Source organism: Marmota monax, unplaced genomic scaffold, assembly GCF_021218885.2.
Source record: "Marmota monax isolate L192 unplaced genomic scaffold, Marmota_monax_Labrador192_F-V1.1 WCK01_AAM20220418_F8-fsc00095, whole genome shotgun sequence".
Lineage (NCBI taxonomy): Eukaryota > Metazoa > Chordata > Mammalia > Rodentia > Sciuridae > Marmota > Marmota monax.
The window spans coordinates 772,626-790,335 of NW_026695244.1; the positions used below are offsets into that span (position 1 = coordinate 772,626).

Genomic DNA, 17,710 nt, shown 5'->3' on the forward strand with positions numbered 1-17,710 from the left:
ATCCATTTTACCCTGCTGTCTCCTGCATTTAAAGTTATCCATATTCCTCAGCTTATAGCCCACCTCAGCTTATTGTCCAACTTCAAAGTCAGCAATGTTGGGAAGAGTCTTTTTTTTCCATATATTACATATATAGAGCATAATTTTTCATACCTCTGGTTGTATATAAAGTATGTTCGCCAATTCATGTCTTCATACATGTACTTTGGATAATGATGTCCATCACATTCCACCATCACTGCTAACCCCCTGACCTCTCCCTTCCCCTCCCACCCCTCTGCCCTATCTAGAGTTCATCTGTTCCTCCCATGCTCCCCCTCTCTACCCCACTATGAGTCAGCCTTCTTATATCAGAGAAAACATTTGGCATTTGTTTTTGGGGATTGGCAAACTTCACTTAGCATTATCTTCTCCAACTCCATCCATTTACCTGCAAATGTCATGATTTTATTCTCTTTTAATGCTGAGTAATATTCCATTGTGTATATATGCCACATTTTTTAATCCATTCATCTACTGAAGGGCATCTAGATTGGTCCCACAGTTTAGCTATTGTGAATTGTGCTGCTATAAACTTTGATGTGGTTGTGTCCCTGTAGTATGGTGTTTTTAAGTCCTTTGGGTATAGACCAAGGCATGAGATAGCTGGATCAAATGGTGGTTCCATTCCCAGTTCTCCAAGAAATCTCCATACTGCTTTCCATATTGGTTGCACCAATTTGCAGTCCCACCAGCAATGTATGAGTGTACCTTTTCCCCCACGTCATCCCCATTGAGAAGAGTCTTCATACTGTCATTTCGCTGGCTTTCTTCCCATTCCGTTTGTTTTTTTTTTTTTTGGTACCAGGTATTTAACCCAGGGTCACTTAACCACTGAACCACATCCTGAACCCTTTTATTTTTTATTTTGAGACAGGGTTTCATTAAGTTGCTTAGGGCCTCACTAGGTTGCTGAGACTGTCTTTGAACTTTTGATCCTCCTGCCTTAGCCTCCCGAGTTGCTGGGATTATAGGAAGGCATCACCATGCCCAGACATTTTTCTTTTTAAACACCCTAGTGATTTATACTGGTCATAGCCAAATAATACAAGGTAATTTCCCTGCCACATAGTCAGAGATAAGCAACTTTGATTCCCCTTAGTTGTACAACCTCACATATTCATAGGTTCTAGTGTTTACTGTGTTGTCATCTTTGGGATGATATAATTCTTCCTATTATACTTTCCTCACTCCAGTCCTTATTCCTGGCAGCCAGGATAGTAAGTCAGACCTTTTTGTTATGGTTTGGATGTAAGGTATTCACCAAAAGCTCACATGTGAGACAATGAAAGAAGATTCAGACAAGAAATGTTATGAGGTCCTTAACCAGTCATCGAATTAGTCTCCTGATGGGATTAATTGAGTGGTAGCTGAAGGCAAATGGGGTGTGGCTGGAGGAGGTGAAGCATTGGGGGCATGGCTTTCAGGTATATATTTGTATCTGGCAAGTATAGCTCTCTCTCTCTGCTTCCTGATCATGACTTGAGTCGCTTCCCTCTGCCATGATATCCTGCCTCACCTGGAGCCCCAAGGAATGGAGTCTGCTGTCTATGAATTGAGACCTCTGAAACCATAAGCCCCCAGATAAACTTTTCCTCCTCTACAGGTATTCTGGTTGGTCTTTTAGTCACAGCAGTGAAAAAGCTGACTAAACCAACTTTCCTAGCAGACAAAAGCATTTTGTGATGAGTGGCTTTGGCTAGGGGACTCTCCATCAGCTGTGCTGAAATTAACATAGTGACACTGCATTCTGACATTTCCTGGTCTACCCTGTGTTCTTCCCTCTTTCACAGTGGTCAGACCTACTCCATGACTGACAGATCTCCCAGTCTCCTCATTTTTCCTCAAAGGCTCCCCACTCTCCTCCAAAAAAATCTTTTTCATGTCTCTTACTGCTGCTCTGACAAATTACCACAGATTTAATTCCTTAACACAATTTGTTATCTTAAAGTTCTGGAGGCCTTAAGTTTAAAATGGGTTGACAGGGCTACATTCTTTCTGGAGCCTCTAAAGGAGAATCTCTTACCTTTCAGCAACTAGAGGCTTCCTGATTTCCTTTGCCTCATGACACAGCATGACTTCAACTTCTACTTCTGTGGCCACATCACCTCTGATTGACCCTTATGCCAAGTAATCCAGGAAATTTTCCCACCTCAGGACCCTTAATTATAGTTTGCAAAATCCCCTTCTGGAATTAGGATACGGACAGGTTTGGGGGCCATTAGTTTGACTGCAGCATAATGTCTAACTTTATCTTGATGCCTGCTTTTTGAAGGACCCAAGCTAGCATAGTCGTCTGAGTTAAAACACCTGTAAGCTTCTATAGAGCTTTCCTTAACACAAATCTATTTTAATGACTTCTGTGTTTATGTCTCTGACTAGTCAGTCTGTGGACTCTTCAAGACTATAGTCTTATTCTAAATACTAGGATACTCCTAGTATTTAGCAAAAATGTCTGACATATTATAGATGTTTAATAAATATTTAACAAATTCTTTCTTGAATAAAGTGTATGAATTTTAAAAAGGACTTGACAATTTTAGAGATTTCTATGGTAAGAAATTTTTAATTCTTTGTGGGTCACAATATTGTCATTAAAATTGTAATGAGCTAAAGGAACTTGAGATTTCCATCTAGTAAGTAATTTCTCCTTTACTTCAAGCCAGATCAGAGATTTTCCTCTTAAGCACCATCGATCAATTGCCTATTAGCTCTCAAATCCATTTCTTCACTCTTTCTTGCTCTGCTTAACCAGGAACTATGTTTCCCATGCACCCTCCTTCTCCGGTGTCCAGGGAAGAAACATGGTATTTCTCACCCTGTGCCCCATTCCTGTTTCCTGGCAATGGCTGTATCTTTTTTTTAAAGAGAGAGAGAATTTTAATATTTATTTTTTAGTTTTTGGCGGACACAACATCTTTGTTTGTATGTAGTGCTGAGGATCGAACCCGGGCCGCATGCATGCCAGGCGAGTGTGCTACCGCTTGAGCCACATCCCCAGCCCCAATGGCTGTATCTTGTCTTCCAGCTTTAAGACTCTGATAACTTCACCTTCTCCTGCTTCCCCTTCAGCTCAGAGGTGGGAACACTTTCAGTTTTTGCTAATCTCTGGGTTCCCTCACTAACGCTTTTGTTTTCTTAGCCTTAGTTCCATTGTTCATAAAATCAATTTCCTGTATTCCTTCTACCCGAAAGTTCTGGAGTTGTGTTTTCCCAGTTCCATGCTAACTGGTACAAGTATAATGGCTCCTTGTCTTAAAGGGTTTTGTCCTAATAAATCCATTGTAAATTGAAAATAACTCCAAGTGGAAAACGCATTTAAGACATCTAACCTACAAAACCTCAGGGCTTAGCCGAACAGCACGGTGCAGAGTTCATAGCTTCCCCTGATGACTCACTGCTTCTGCCTACCAGCATGTGAGGACGGTGTGTGTACCACTAACCCAGGAAAACATCAAAATTCCAAATTCAAAGTATGGTTTCTATTGAATGCATATCAGTTTCACACTATCATAAAGGTAAAAAATCCTAAGTCAAACTATCTGTACTGACAACTTTGAGGATTGCAGGAAATTCTTGGTTTCCATTAAAAAAAAAAAAAAAATACCACCCTGATAATAACATGGAATGAATGACCAGGAATTATGTTTTCCACTAGGCAATCCTATTTAAACCCTCAGGTCTTTATAAATTCTTGTAAAAAGATTAAAACTGACAAAAATTCTGTAAATTGACATTTTTGTTTTTTCAAAAGTGGAGTAAAGTTCAGTAAAGACTATGCTTTATAGAAATAGAACCAATTCTCAGACATCTCTGATTTAAATCCTTTGATTTTAGATTATATGTTGTTGTGCCATTTCCTAATTTTGGTGCAATTAAAAAGACTAAAGAGTTTTCAATTTAGAAAGTCACTCTAGGTGGAGATGCCTCAGGAATTAGCATTAAAAGCTTTTATTATCCTTATTTATAGTGTAAAAAGATATATTACCAAGGCTGGGGGTGTAGTTCAGTGGTAGAGCACAAGGCCTTGGGTTTGATCCTCAGCACTGGAGGTGAGGGGAAGCAATTATTAGATGATGTTAAATTAGCAGAAGTTCTACAGACTCAGAGAACTGCTTAGTCTAGGGAATATAACTAGAGCTGATGTGTAAAATTTGTTCATAACAAAAAGACTAAACATAGATCACTACAAAAAGAGAATCTGAAAACTGGGTGGACAGCGATAATTTAGAGTGTCACAAAGGTTGGGAGAAGTCAAAGAAATATGGAGTGATATTTTTATATTTGTGAAAAAGGGGGAAAGCTGGGAAACAAGTTTTCTAGTGAATATCAACTAGATATATACTTCTGGGTTGGTTCCCTAAGGCTTATAAACAAAAACACGTTTCCATCAAATGTGTTTATTTTTTATTTTAATTGTAACAAAATGGTTCTAACAAGATGAAATTTGGTTGCTACTTCTATCACACACAAGGACAGAGTTCCAAACCATTTTGTTAATGGAGAAGTGATAATTTTGACTGTTGGCCTCACATATCATTCTGAACTTTTTAACATTTGGATAATATCACAAATGAGCGAACATTTTTCAATATCCTCTTTTAATCTTTTTTTTGATTGCATTTTACGTATTTCATAATCTGGGGTTGTATCATTTGTATTAGCTAATCCTGATGAAACCACTCGAGGACTTGTGAATTTTCCAGTGTAGTATTCTCGTCGTTTGTTAGGCTCTGGAGCAGTATAAGGTCTTGCAGCTTGTTTTGCCTGAATATGGCTATCATCTGGGCTCTTTGCTAAAAGTCTTACTCTTGATTTTGTTTTATTAAGATGCTGCATTGAGGGCTCTTGTAGATCCTCAAATCTATCTGAACAATCCTAAATTTTAAAATAAAACATCAAATTGGTAAGTTAAAAAGTACACTTGAAATTTACAAGGACTAAAGTTTGTAATATTGACAAAGAGAATGAAAGCACCAAATGCTTCCTGGGCTATCCCCAGATTCAGACTCTACACTCAATGATTTCCCTTAGATGCTACCTTAGAAACCAGGCTTTTTAAAAATCGTACTGTTCCAAAAAATATTTTGTTTCAAAAGGGATGGAAGAGATGAATCTGGAAACTAGAAAAGCCTAAGGGAGTTATACTCAGGGGTCAGATTCTTAGGCAAAGTTGGCCAGCTACATTGCAATTCTTTTTCCACCAAAACTTCTGTTGCCCTAACCCCAAATATAAATGATTAACTTTTATATTTAGCTTTTTACATCATCCAAACTTTGACCTTTCATTCTCTAAAGGTTACTTTAATAAATCTTTAGTCTTTATACGTGTGTGTGTGTGTGTGTGTGTGTATCTAGAGAAAGAGAGCACAGATAGCATGCAAGAATGTGGTTGTAATGTTTACATTAAAATAAAAAATTTCAAATAAAAATTTCAATGTACATTCTGAGAATAAAACAAGTATAACATTCAAGAAAGTAACTGGAAGGATATACACTGAAATAATAAGAGAAAAATGTTAATTCTCTTTTTTCAAATTTTCTATAACAAATATTTTATAGTTAAAAACATAATAATCTATAAGTACCTCTTTGGGTAGTTTTAGTATAAACTAGTTCTCTCGGCAGTTTGAGCAGTCCATTCCTTGACACCTCGCAGAGACAGCCACAGCAAAGAAATGGGCTGCTTTGATTGGAGACATGGGGAGAGTACACTAATAAAACTGAGGGGTCAGGAAGGTGGGAGGAACTGTTAAGAATTAAGACAGCCAGAAAAAGATCTAGAAAAAAGAAGGTATGAAGAGGAAGGCCAATTCCATCTACTTTACCTCTGTGCCTGGGTTTGGAGAAGGCAGGGAGAACTTCCTCCTTCCTCTTACCTTCCTGGAATAATAAGGCAAGCTAAATTTTTAAGAGTTTCTGCTATGTTAGTGAGTAGTGCTTAACTGGTTCCACAGCTGATCACTAACTACAAGGATCAGTGGAAGGCCTTGGAGACCCACACCACTGCTTCCTTTTCTGAAAGCTCCTATGGCTCAACTTATCTTGCTTCTGATTAGAGGCTTTTGAAGATTCCTAGGATTTAGAAAATAAAATGAGTACCTTTCTGATCATCTGACAATTGCCTTTTATCACTCAATTCTAAAGTTAAGAAACACTTGGCTTAACAGAGGGAAATAACAAGAATCCTAACTCCCTCGTCCGCTGTTAAGTAAAGGGTTGTAAGATGACCTTACAGTGTTTGACATAAATGAGGTTGTTTTTTTTCATTTGAAAAAGTTGTATTAAAGATTCCATTTGTCTAAAGGAACTTCAGAAATTTTTTTTTGCCAAAAACTATGAGCCTATCTTCAACTTCCTTTTCTTCATATGCACACCCCCCCACACCCACACCCACATTTGCTTGTTCAATATTAAATGATTGAATTTAGATAGAAAAGAAAAAATCCAAACTTAAGAGTACAAGTGATAAGAATATTTACCCTGCCACTATATAGCTAATAGAATATTTAGCTATATAATATATTATATATAATATATAGGTATATAATTTTTGCCCTGCCACTGTAAAGCTAACAACCTGCTTTATTTACTGTGGAAAACAAATTCAAAGCAAATATTTTGAAATTATATTTACTTTCTCATTCAGAGGCAGGATCTTGCACATCAAAATATCAATTTAAGATCAATTGTTGATGTTTTTAAATTTATGAGTCATGCCTGTAATACATACTGAGAAAAGTATTGGTTCCGAAAATTAAAATAAGTACCTTCTATTCCTAAATTTTAAGTGCTTTAGAACCATTTGTACAGTCTAGTAACAGATTCACCTTCCTAATTATTTTATGTTAATGCTAAGAATAGACTTGAATTCTCAAGATCTCAGCATATGATACAGCAGAGGAGTCATGGTAAAAGAAGAAAAAAGAAGTTAAAAAATTTCAATTCATTATCCACAGATTGTAAATTCTGCATATCCCTAGTTCTTAGCAGAATAACTAGCACATAGAAGGAGTACCACATTTATTTACAGATAAATTCAGCTATCTGAAAAAAGCCTTAAACATTTATAGTTAAATCTCTCAGAAAAGAAAATCTGAATTATGTTTCTACAGTATTCCACCACTACTAAAGGTTGTGCAGGCTGTTGCACAAAGGTCCCTGGCTAATTTTGATCCATGCAAATATGCAGCAGGTTCCTAGAGGTTCTAGGCTATGCCAGATGGAGGGTCCGCCCAGAGGAAAGGACATCTTTTTCTAAATCCTGTCCCAGAGAGGCTGCCCTTTATCTAGTTCATAAAAAGGTATTAGATATATTAATAGTCCCCCCTGATTTTGTGGTTAGACTATCAATCAGGCAAGGTGATAATTTGAATTCCAGAAGAATTTTTAAGCTTGGAGGTCTGTATCTCCTGGGGCAATTAAATTTATACCCACACTTGCTTTCAGGCTTAAGGGAAGTTATTGATAGAACTTTGACAAATAAGAGAAGTAGAAGACAGGGAAAACATTATTACGTGTATAGTCTTCCGTGCAGTCCAGTGAAGCAAAGTCCTTGGCGCAGATTTCCTTAAATGACTTCTTGTGGTAGGCAGCGTGGTTGGTAGGATCCTAACTACCTTGTTAAGTGACTTTTTTGGTTTGGTGGCATGATCTTTTTCTTTTCGAACCTTGGGTTTTATGTTTTCTCTCTTTAATACTTCTGGGAAGAAGGATGGTTTTGAGTTTTTCTTATTTTCTTTATATTTAAAGGATTGTGGTTTGGGGACCTTGGAATATTTTTCATTGCAAATTTCATTTGGGCTTATAGAAAGATTTTGAATTTCTCTTTCATTTTGTGTGACTGTTACTAAATGTTTTTTATTGTTGTTATTGTTTCCTTTCAATCTCTGACAGTACAGGTCTAACTTCGATTGTTCTTCAGCCTCTAAATTGAAGTGAGATAAAGAGTTATTCTGCCAGAAAGGGGAGGCGAATCTATTTAAATATTCTTCCTCTTCCCTTGGCATTTTGCAACTAGGAATTCTTGAATAAGATGGCAGTACTGTTTCTGTTTTCTCCTGAGCAGTAAATTTGCAAATGTTAATGTTCTCCTTTCTATCAAAGGGCTTCAATTTCAATGTCCTTTCACAGCAAACTTTTGATGAAACTATTTTTGATTTACCCTCCCAACTGTATGGGTCTTGAATCTCTGTTGTATAAATATAATTTTCTGCTCGAGGAAATTGCAGGAAACCATGTTCTTTCTTGTATTTCTTAAACAATATATCTGTAGCTCTGTCTGATGACTTATTTAATGGAACAGCATGGATATTTTTGTTGGAAGACTGTACTTTTATTAAACTTATTGCTTTAATTTCTTCTCCAGGGAAATAATTTTTCTGTTCCCTAATTGTTGATGGATTCTCTTTTAAATTTTTCAAAGAAGAATAGTCCTTTTCTTCAGTTCTGACCAATTCTGGTCTGATACGTTTATCCTCAGAAACCTTTGGTAAAGTGTTTTGTCCAAGTTTTGAATATTTACTTTGCTTTTCTGAATGCTCCCCCACAAAGTAATTTTCATCTCGGAAAGGTAAATCTGTTTTTATATATTTTAATGGTATTGAATCAGAATCACTTAAGCTTACATGCTCGTTGACCCCCTCTAATTGCCTCTCTGTCATTAGTCCTAATTTTGAAAGCTTTTCTATAAAAAGTCTCTGGAGCTGTTTGCTTAAATCATCTTTTAAATTTAAGAAGTCATTTTCTGATAAAGCTTTAAGTAGGCTTTGTAGAGGTTGATTTAAAGGATATTTCATGTTTATTTCAAGCCTTCTACCAAAACTCCCCCTTGAAATATCATGAGGAGATAATGAGGCACTTTGGGTTCTTAGAGAAGACATGTTTGAGTGGATAGTCATGGATTCTGTCTCATTAAATAAACTGCTCTCTGCAAGGTTTGTAAGGAAATAGTTTTGGAGAATTTCATTTAAAAAAGATCTTAGCTTTATTTCTAAATGTTTATCTATGAATTGATGGTTAAATTTATTTACAAAAGACATGATTTCTTTAACAGTTTCTGAATATTTCCCTGGAAAAGCATTTTGTTCTTTCAGTTCTTTCTCATTCATCAGATACAGATTTTGGTAGATTTTTGGTAAATCCTCCTTGGTGATATGTCCTGATTCTGAAAGTCTTTCTACAAGATAATGCTGTATATGTTTACTCAATTCAGATTTTAAATTTTTAATTTCTGACTCTGAGAGTTCTTCTAGAAACACACGTAGCTTTGGACTCAAAACAGCTTTTCTGTCTAATCTGTCTGCTTTATCTGAATCCCCTTGAATTTCTTCAGAGTGTTCTATGTCAGTTGGAAAAGAATGTTGAATTAGATTTTCTAATTCCTTTTCTGGTTGCTGTCTTCTTTCAGGCTGATTATATTTGAAAAAAGCATTAAATACGTTTTTTAAAAAGGATTGTAACGTTGGTGGATCAGACTCATGAAGGTTATCTGTTAGCAAGTTACTGAAACTTTCTAAATCAAACATTAGGTGACTTTCTTCTCCATCAAGCCCCTGACATGACAAATCTGTTTTTATGTCTGGTGTTGAATGATATTCTGAATCATGTAGGAACATGTTTTGTCTTTCTTCTACAAATTCAACTCTACGTATAGAAGAAGTGCCTTCTTTGGGAACACTGGGTCTTGAAAGAAATTGTGTTTTGCATTTAATTTCTGAATCATCTTCTGTGGAATCCCTGAGGGTTTCTTCAGAAGAGGATTTCTCTGTATCTACCAAAGCACCCATCTGTTGTTCTTTATCTAGTTCCATCACTTTGATTATCCCAGATTCTAAAAGTGTATCTATAGGAAATGCTTGTATTATCTCGCTTATCACAGATTTGGGCTGTGGCAATTCTATTTCATCATCCTTATCTCCATAGTTAACTAGAATATTGGAAGACAATTTTGTCTCCCAAGATTTGAGTAACTGATCCTGCAGGTTCATCTGTGTCTCACTCAGTTCTTTCATGCTTTTTTCCAACAGTGAAAAGATAGGTGCAGTGAATATTTGCTTTATAATATAGTCGTGTATACTTCCACTGAAACCCAGCATAGGGCTAGACACTTCACTTGTTATATGTTTCTTTTTGAAACAACTCTTTTTTTTCATTGAAAAATCTATTCCATCAGCCTCCGAGACAACGTCTTCTACATCTGGAGATTTTCCTGGTTTACCTTCTGAAAGTAAATCTGAGGTGATGTTTTTAATTACTTGATTTAAAAGAGACTTTGACTTTGAAATGTCTTTTTCTGAAAGCTGGCAGTTTAAATCTTGAATTGGTTCCAATGCTTTTATTTCCAAATCACTGACTGGTTTGTCCTGAATGCATAGATGTGAAGAACTACTTTTCTTCATTGCTTCAGTGTTCAGACAAACTTCTGGTTTAGAAAATAACTTATCTGAAAGATCTTGCAGATTTTTACTTAAAATTGACTTGAGCACTATTGATTGTTTTAAATTTTCTATATGGGGGGTAAAATTTAATGACTTTGAGAGGCAAAAGGTATTTATGTTTCCAGTCATTGGTGGTTCTCTTAAGCTTGGTAAAGTTAAACTTGGTAGTTTTTCTTTTAACTTATTATTAGGGTCTAAAGTCTTCATTGTATTGATAGCAGGATCATGGGCTGGCTTACTCTTAGGGTCCAAAGTTTTCATTGCATTGATAGTAGGATCACAAGCTGACTTATTCTTTTTTGGGATGGTATCAGGATCATGGGCCCAGGATACACTGCTATATCCTCCAGGTTTTGAACGTGTTGGGTAAGGAGGATCTTGGTCTTCATGCTCTATAACCTCCTGACTTAAAACATTTCTAAACTGATATATATCTTGGTCTTTCCTTTTCCTGACCGACATCTTGTTTATGTTCCTTAGAAAAGGATCAAAACCGCCTTTGTTGAATTTCTGAAATTGCAATATAAATAAGAAATTCTGTAGCATTTACTTTGAATTCATAATAAAATTTTTAGTCAATTTTCTTTGAATAATGTCAATTTATCTATTCATCCTCCTACCATTTTTTAATCTATTCATCCTCCTACCTTCTACAAACTAATTATTTTAAAACTTGAATTAAAAAAAAAGCTTTTAAAGCAAAAATATCAAATTCCTAATTTTGACACTACCTCATATCTAAATGCTTTTGCACCTGGAATAGTCACCCATAAATAGCTTCTTACTGACTGAATTTCCAGTGTTAGCTGTGTTTGCTTAGATAGTAAAACAGTGGCTAATATCAGGATTTAAGTCTTAGCCATATAAGTGTTTATCGGCAATGTAGGAAATTTTTTAAGAATGCAAGCAAATAATAGACATCATATGAAAAGTATCAGAATATCATTTAAAGACTTTGTTGGGGACAAATATCATCTCCTTAAGTCAGAGAGTTTCAAAACTGATGAAACCCAATCCTCAACATGTCACAGTGGATTCTTGCTTTTTGATGCATAATGCTTTTGATTTAGAAATGGTTAAAAGAGAACAGCACACAAAAACTTGGGCTAAAAGTGAAATTTCAGTGTAAAAAATAAGCAATTTGTAGTTTGGGGATCAAGCTATTCTATCATTGAAAGTCTTCAAAATGAAGTTTTTCATTCAAATCCTTTTCATACAACTTCTACATTATACAATAAAAAATGCAAAATCTGAAATAATCAGCCTAATATTTGTTTTATTTTAACTTAGTAGTTCAAGGTTATTTTAATGGATGTAAGTATTATAATGGTTTACAAATGCTGGTGGATACAGAGTAAGAAATACTAGTGGGACACACTAAGAATCCCCTGAAGTTTCTTGAAAAATGTAGGTTCCCAGTTTCCATTTCCAGATGGAGATTCATTAAGTCAGATGAGACCTGTGATTAAATACTTTTTATTAAAGACAGGTGTTTCTAATGTGAGCAGCATGGTTTTGGAATCTTTAAATCACATATAAGTGTGTCTAATTCTAAATTCCTGAAATACACCTTGTACTTCTACACCTGTATCGTATACGTGTATGAATTAAGTATATATGTATCAATTAAGTATTGGAGAAGCCCAGTAATTAACTATACTTGATATTGAGATAGGATAACCAGGACTCACCTGATATTTTGGTTTCAATTCTATATATTCTGGTCTGAAATGTGATGGAAAATATTCTTTTGATGAAAAAGCCACCTTATAAAAGAAGAAGTTTTAATTTAAACTACTTGTAATAAAAGGATATTTGTTAAGGTCATTTTATTCTTCCAACAGTCATTAAAGATATAAAATAATTTTTAAACCTAAATAAGTATTTTTCTTATAACTGCTGTTTCAAAATTTTTCAAATAAATGTATATGTACTACTAGCTTCCTTAGTATTATAATTTTGTAAAATCAAAATAATGCACAGCCACTTTAAGCAGAAAGAAAAGTAAAAATAAAATAGAACTGTCAGAACAAATGTCATGTGATTTTTAAAAGGTTGTGAAAATCTTCTAAAACTGGAGATGTAGCTTAGTGGTAGAGTGCTTGCCTAGCGTGCTCAAGCCCTGGATTCAATTCCCAGAACTGTGAGAAAGGAAGGAAGGAATGAATGGAAGGAGGGAGGGAGGAAGGGAGGGAGAGAGGGAGGGAAGGAAAGTATACTGACATAACATTTCCTGATGATTCTCATCTTGGCATTATTACATGAATACTATAAAGTGCCTAAAGAAATAATTGGTGCTTAAGCAAGGTATGTAAGAACTATTCTAAAATCATAGAACCATTGAACTTTTGGAGATGAAGCCACTTTAGAGCTAATCTAGTCTTAATCCTTATTTTACACAAGAATAGAAAGTTGAAGTTCTTTTCCCCAAGATACCCAGATGATTAGTAGCCTAGATTGTGAGTCCTAAGTCATCACCAGGTACTTCTTCCACCACACAATCAAAACAGCATTGAGGGAGTCTGGGTGGCCTTAGAAGCATCCTAATGTACCTCTACATTGTCAACGTGGCCAAGGAAAACTTGACATCACTGTAGAACACTTGACAGTTCAAACCACCATCCTATATGTTATCTCCTTTAGTCTGTGGAAGATTTATTACATACCTGGTCAACAAAATCATTCTGTGAGTGATGTTTTCATTAGAAATACTTTTGGATTATTTTAAGATTTTTATTGTAAGTGGTTAACATCATGACCTTATACTCACATCTTCAGTGGTTTCCCACTTATGCTGCTATTTGTTGCCTTCTCACACAGACTCCACCTCTGCAAGCTCCTCAGCATTCCCCAACAGTCCCTCTCCTCCAGCCAAGTGTGTCTAATTCTAAATTCCCGAAATACATCTTGTACTTCTATACCTATTATTTTGCTCATAATGTTTTTGTTTAAATTTCCAAAAATCTCTCTTAAAAACAGTTTAACTTCTAACACTGAAAATTTTGTTTTAATTGAATTTACTAAAAAATGAAAATAAATGAAACATCTATGAAAATGAAGTAGAAAAATAAGATTTCATTTTGAAAAAAAAAAAACAAACAAACAAACAAGAATTACCCCCTAACATAAACATGAGAAAATGTGTAAATGGATTTGAAATACTAACATCATTTTCTCAAGGGAGTAACTCTGGAGGAGGGAAGAGTTTCTCCCCTACTTTTAGTCTGTTTAACTTTCTATTATTAATTGGATGGTCATCTGATACTTCTGTAAATGGAAAGCTTCAGTAAAACTATAGTGAGAGGAAATGCTATAGGCATTCATATTAGGAAGCCAGAAAAAGCAAAACAAACCCACACAGGAGCTGCGGCATAGTGGACTGCACACGTGTGTCCATGCTCCCACTTTCCAAGGCTTCAGGGCCTTAACTGAAAGCATTATTTCAAAAGGAAAGAACCTATGGTAATACTGGAAATCAGTAGGTGAGACTTCAGGATCCAGAAAGTTTGAGAAAATTCAGAAAATATGGAATTGATTTAATGGAAAAAATCAGGAAAACTACAACTTTAAACATCAGAAATCAGGTGAAGTAAAAATTCAAAGTCAGTATATACAAAGAAAGTCAGATCATGGGGCAGTTTTCAATTTTTAATGAATTAGCTGCATTTAGAACAGAAGGATCACTTGGGTCCTTCATCATTGTTCTCTTTTTCTGTGCTTAACAGAGAACACACTGCTGGCCATACTATCTTTCCCTAATCACTCACCCAAAAGTCAATAAACTGTTCTCAACAGAAAGTGCCATCTCTGACACATAATAAAGTAGGTGGGTGTGGTGTGTGGGGGGTGGAATAGAAGTTCATTGAATCAGACAAAGGGGAATGAAGGGAAAGGAGTGGGATGGGAATGGGAAAGACAGAACTTTCCTGTATTCATATATGAATACACTACCAGTGAAACTCCACATCATGTACAACCATAACAATGGGTAGTTATACTCCATGTATGTATAAAGTATATAAAACATAACTCTAGATTACTACCCATCCCCCAAATAAACCAACAAAACAGAACATACCCTTGGCTTCTGTTTTTCCTTATCTCAGTCAATGATGCTAACACCTGCTGAATTGTCAGGGCAGAAATCTAAGAGTCACCTTTTATTCCTCTCCTCTTTTTCCTTTCTATAGCTAATCCAATATTAAGTCCTATGACTGCTGCCTTCAAAATACATCAAGTATACAGTCACTTTTCATTATAACTCCCACTATCACTATAGTACCAGCCACCATCATCTCTCTCCAAACAGTGGACTCTTGTTCCCTGTGACAGACTGCTAGTTGTCTTCTGAGAATATATTCTTTCAAGAACCTCAAAAGCTTATATGGGACAGAAATGTCCACAGCTAAAAAGGATATTCTGGCCTCTTGCAAACAGGAGAGGACATATGACAAAATTATGGCCAACTAGATATAATTGGGAGCTGCTGGGAGAAGGCTCAGAGAGAATATCTTAAATCAGAGACAGACTAAGCTGACAAGAATACACTTCCTTCTTCCTGCTTGGAAAACACTGGATGCCTGTAGATAGGGAGTCTTTTGGCAAGTAACAAGAACATGCTGAGGATCACTGTCCAAAAAGGGAACCTGGGTCCCTGATGACATCCTGAAACCACTGCATCACTGTTTACACCACCAAGTTTTTGTTACTCAGAACTCAACATGGTTCTTAACTAACAATTTTCACACATACTGAATTTATTCTCCCACAGTAGAATGAAGCTATAAATCACTAATCCAAGAAAACTGAAAAATTCACAAATATGTGGCAATTAAATAATTCCTTTAAAAATATTGTTATTATTTTAGTTGTAGATGGACACAATACCTTTATTTTATTTAATCTTATGTGGTGCTGAGAATGGAACCCAGGGCCTCACACATGCTAGGCAAGTGTTCCATCACTGAGCTACAATCACAGCCCGACAATTAAATAATTCTTAAACGATCAGTGGGATATGGGAGAAATTACAAACCCATTACAACAAAAGAAAATGAAAACACAACATACTCAAATTTTAGGGGATGCAGTAAGATCAGTTGCTAAGAGAGAAATGTGTGGCTAGAAGATTTACATTAAAAAATAGAAAGATCTCAAATCAACAATTCAATCATAAACCTTAAGGAACCAGAAGAAGAGAAAATTAAACCCAAAGCTAAGATAAAGAAGGAAATAATAAAAATTAGAGGAAAATAAAATAGAGACTAGAAAGACAACAGAGAATATGAATAAAACTAAAAGCTGATTCTTTGAAAAAACCAACAGAAATAAGTAACTTTTAGCTAGACTAAGAAAAAAGGAAATACTCAAATTACTAAATTCAAAAATGGAGACAAGATATTACTACTGATATTATAGAAATAAGGATTACAGGGCATCATATGAACATCTGTATACCCAGGGGAATAACTTAGACAAATCCTTCAAAAGAGCCAAAATGGGGTTTTAAGATGGCAGAATAGAGATGCCACTTTCCTGACTACTCTGTGGCATGAAACCAAGAAAGCAGACAGACAGCTTCTCAGCAAGGTGGGTGGAAAAAGAAAAAAAAAATGGCAGGGGGTAGGACTTTATAGGAATTTAAAACTGGACATTCAAAGCAGATTGGGGACTCAGGAGGTTGGATATAATAAAATAAGGAAAACATCCCCAGCAATACCTGCTGCCTCCAGCAACACTAGCCATAGTAGTCCCTCCTCGAGCAAAGTGGAAAAGGCAATTAAAGGAACCCACATTTTAAAGGAGGCCTGAGGTGTGTCTGGATATGGAGAGTTTAGAGATCAAAGACACTGCCTGACAAAACTGAAAGGCACGCTGCACAATATCCTTCTGTGTGGAAGAAGCCACCCTCTTTCCTGGTTGCCTGGAGAGAACAGAAGAAGGAACCATTTTTGCAGTGGCTGGGGAGAGTCTGGTAGCTGGGGGAGTTGATTTCTGGAAAATACAGGTGTGGCAAACCTACACACAGCATGACATAGATATGCCTAAGTGACCAGGAGAAAATCAAACATAGAGTGACGTTTATATCAGAGAGAAAATCCAGGAAGTGAAAGATTACTTCATGGAAACCCATCCTAATCTCCCCCTCCCATTCCAATCTGGCTGCTTTGTAGGACTAGCTGGGAGAGATGCACTTGGCCAGGAATTTAAAGGGTTGGGACAAGAGAAATTGTTTGAAGACTGAACCCGAGACAGGAAATGTGGGGTCTACAGGTTTCACAGGGGACTAAAAATTGGGTCCCCCACCACAAGAGTAGAACTCAGGAGAGATCCCTGGGGTGCAGTCTTTTAGAATGGACCAGCAATTGCTGGGCCCTAGAGATGCACTGATTTAAAATCTCCATATCAATTGGCATTTAGCAAACAGCCTGCAGTCCAACTAAATCTAAACTCCACCTCGGAATACCTCTCTCACTCCAGCAATCCAGATTGTGGAGCATCACGTTCCAGACACTTCAGTAATTCTGCCCAGAAGAGAAGCTGAGAATCTTTGGAACTCCAATGAAAAAATTCTTTAACTTTTCATTGATTTGTTTTTTCTTTTTTCTTTCTTTTCTCTAATTGTGACCTTAATGGTTCATGAACATTTATATATACTCATATTTTTTTCTCATTTCTAGCATTTTTGAAGCCAGTTATTTTTCATGGGTCAGATTTTTGAAGACTAGGATGCTTGATCAGTATATTTCAGGGTTTTTTTATTTTTATTTTTATTTTTTAAAATTATATATATATATATATATTTTTTAATTTTATTTTTTAAAATTATATATATATATAATTTTAAAAAATAAAAAATATATAAAAATATATATAATTTTAATTTTATTTTTTAATTATATATATATATACACACATATATATAATTTTAAAAAATAAAAATAAAAATAAAAAACCCTGAAATATACTGATCAAGCATCCTAGTCTTCAAAAAACTGACCCATGAAAAATAACTGGCTTCAAAAATGCTAGAAATGAGGGCTGGGGATGTGGCTCAAGCGGTAGCATGCTCGCCTGGCATGCGTGCGGCCCGGGTTCGATCCTCAGCACCACATATAAACAAAGATGTGTGTCTGCCGAAAACTAAAAAATAAACATTAAAATTTAAAAAAATATATATATATTTTTCAACATTGATAAGGTTGTGTTTCAATATAACTTATTTTCAAAAC

General features: G+C 35.7%; 1 protein-coding gene across 1 annotated transcript in view; it reads right to left on the minus strand.

Annotated features, from left to right (window-relative positions):
• Positions 1-4,627: 4,627 nt before the first annotated feature.
• The window catches only part of C2cd6 (C2 calcium dependent domain containing 6), a 144,510-nt gene continuing 131,427 nt past the window's right edge, over positions 4,628-17,710 (minus strand). The window contains 4 exon segments of the mRNA XM_046462999.1: positions 4,628-4,654; positions 4,657-4,917; positions 7,557-11,015; positions 12,170-12,244. Of these exon segments, the coding sequence (XP_046318955.1) occupies positions 4,628-4,654; positions 4,657-4,917; positions 7,557-11,015; positions 12,170-12,244 (3,822 nt within the window).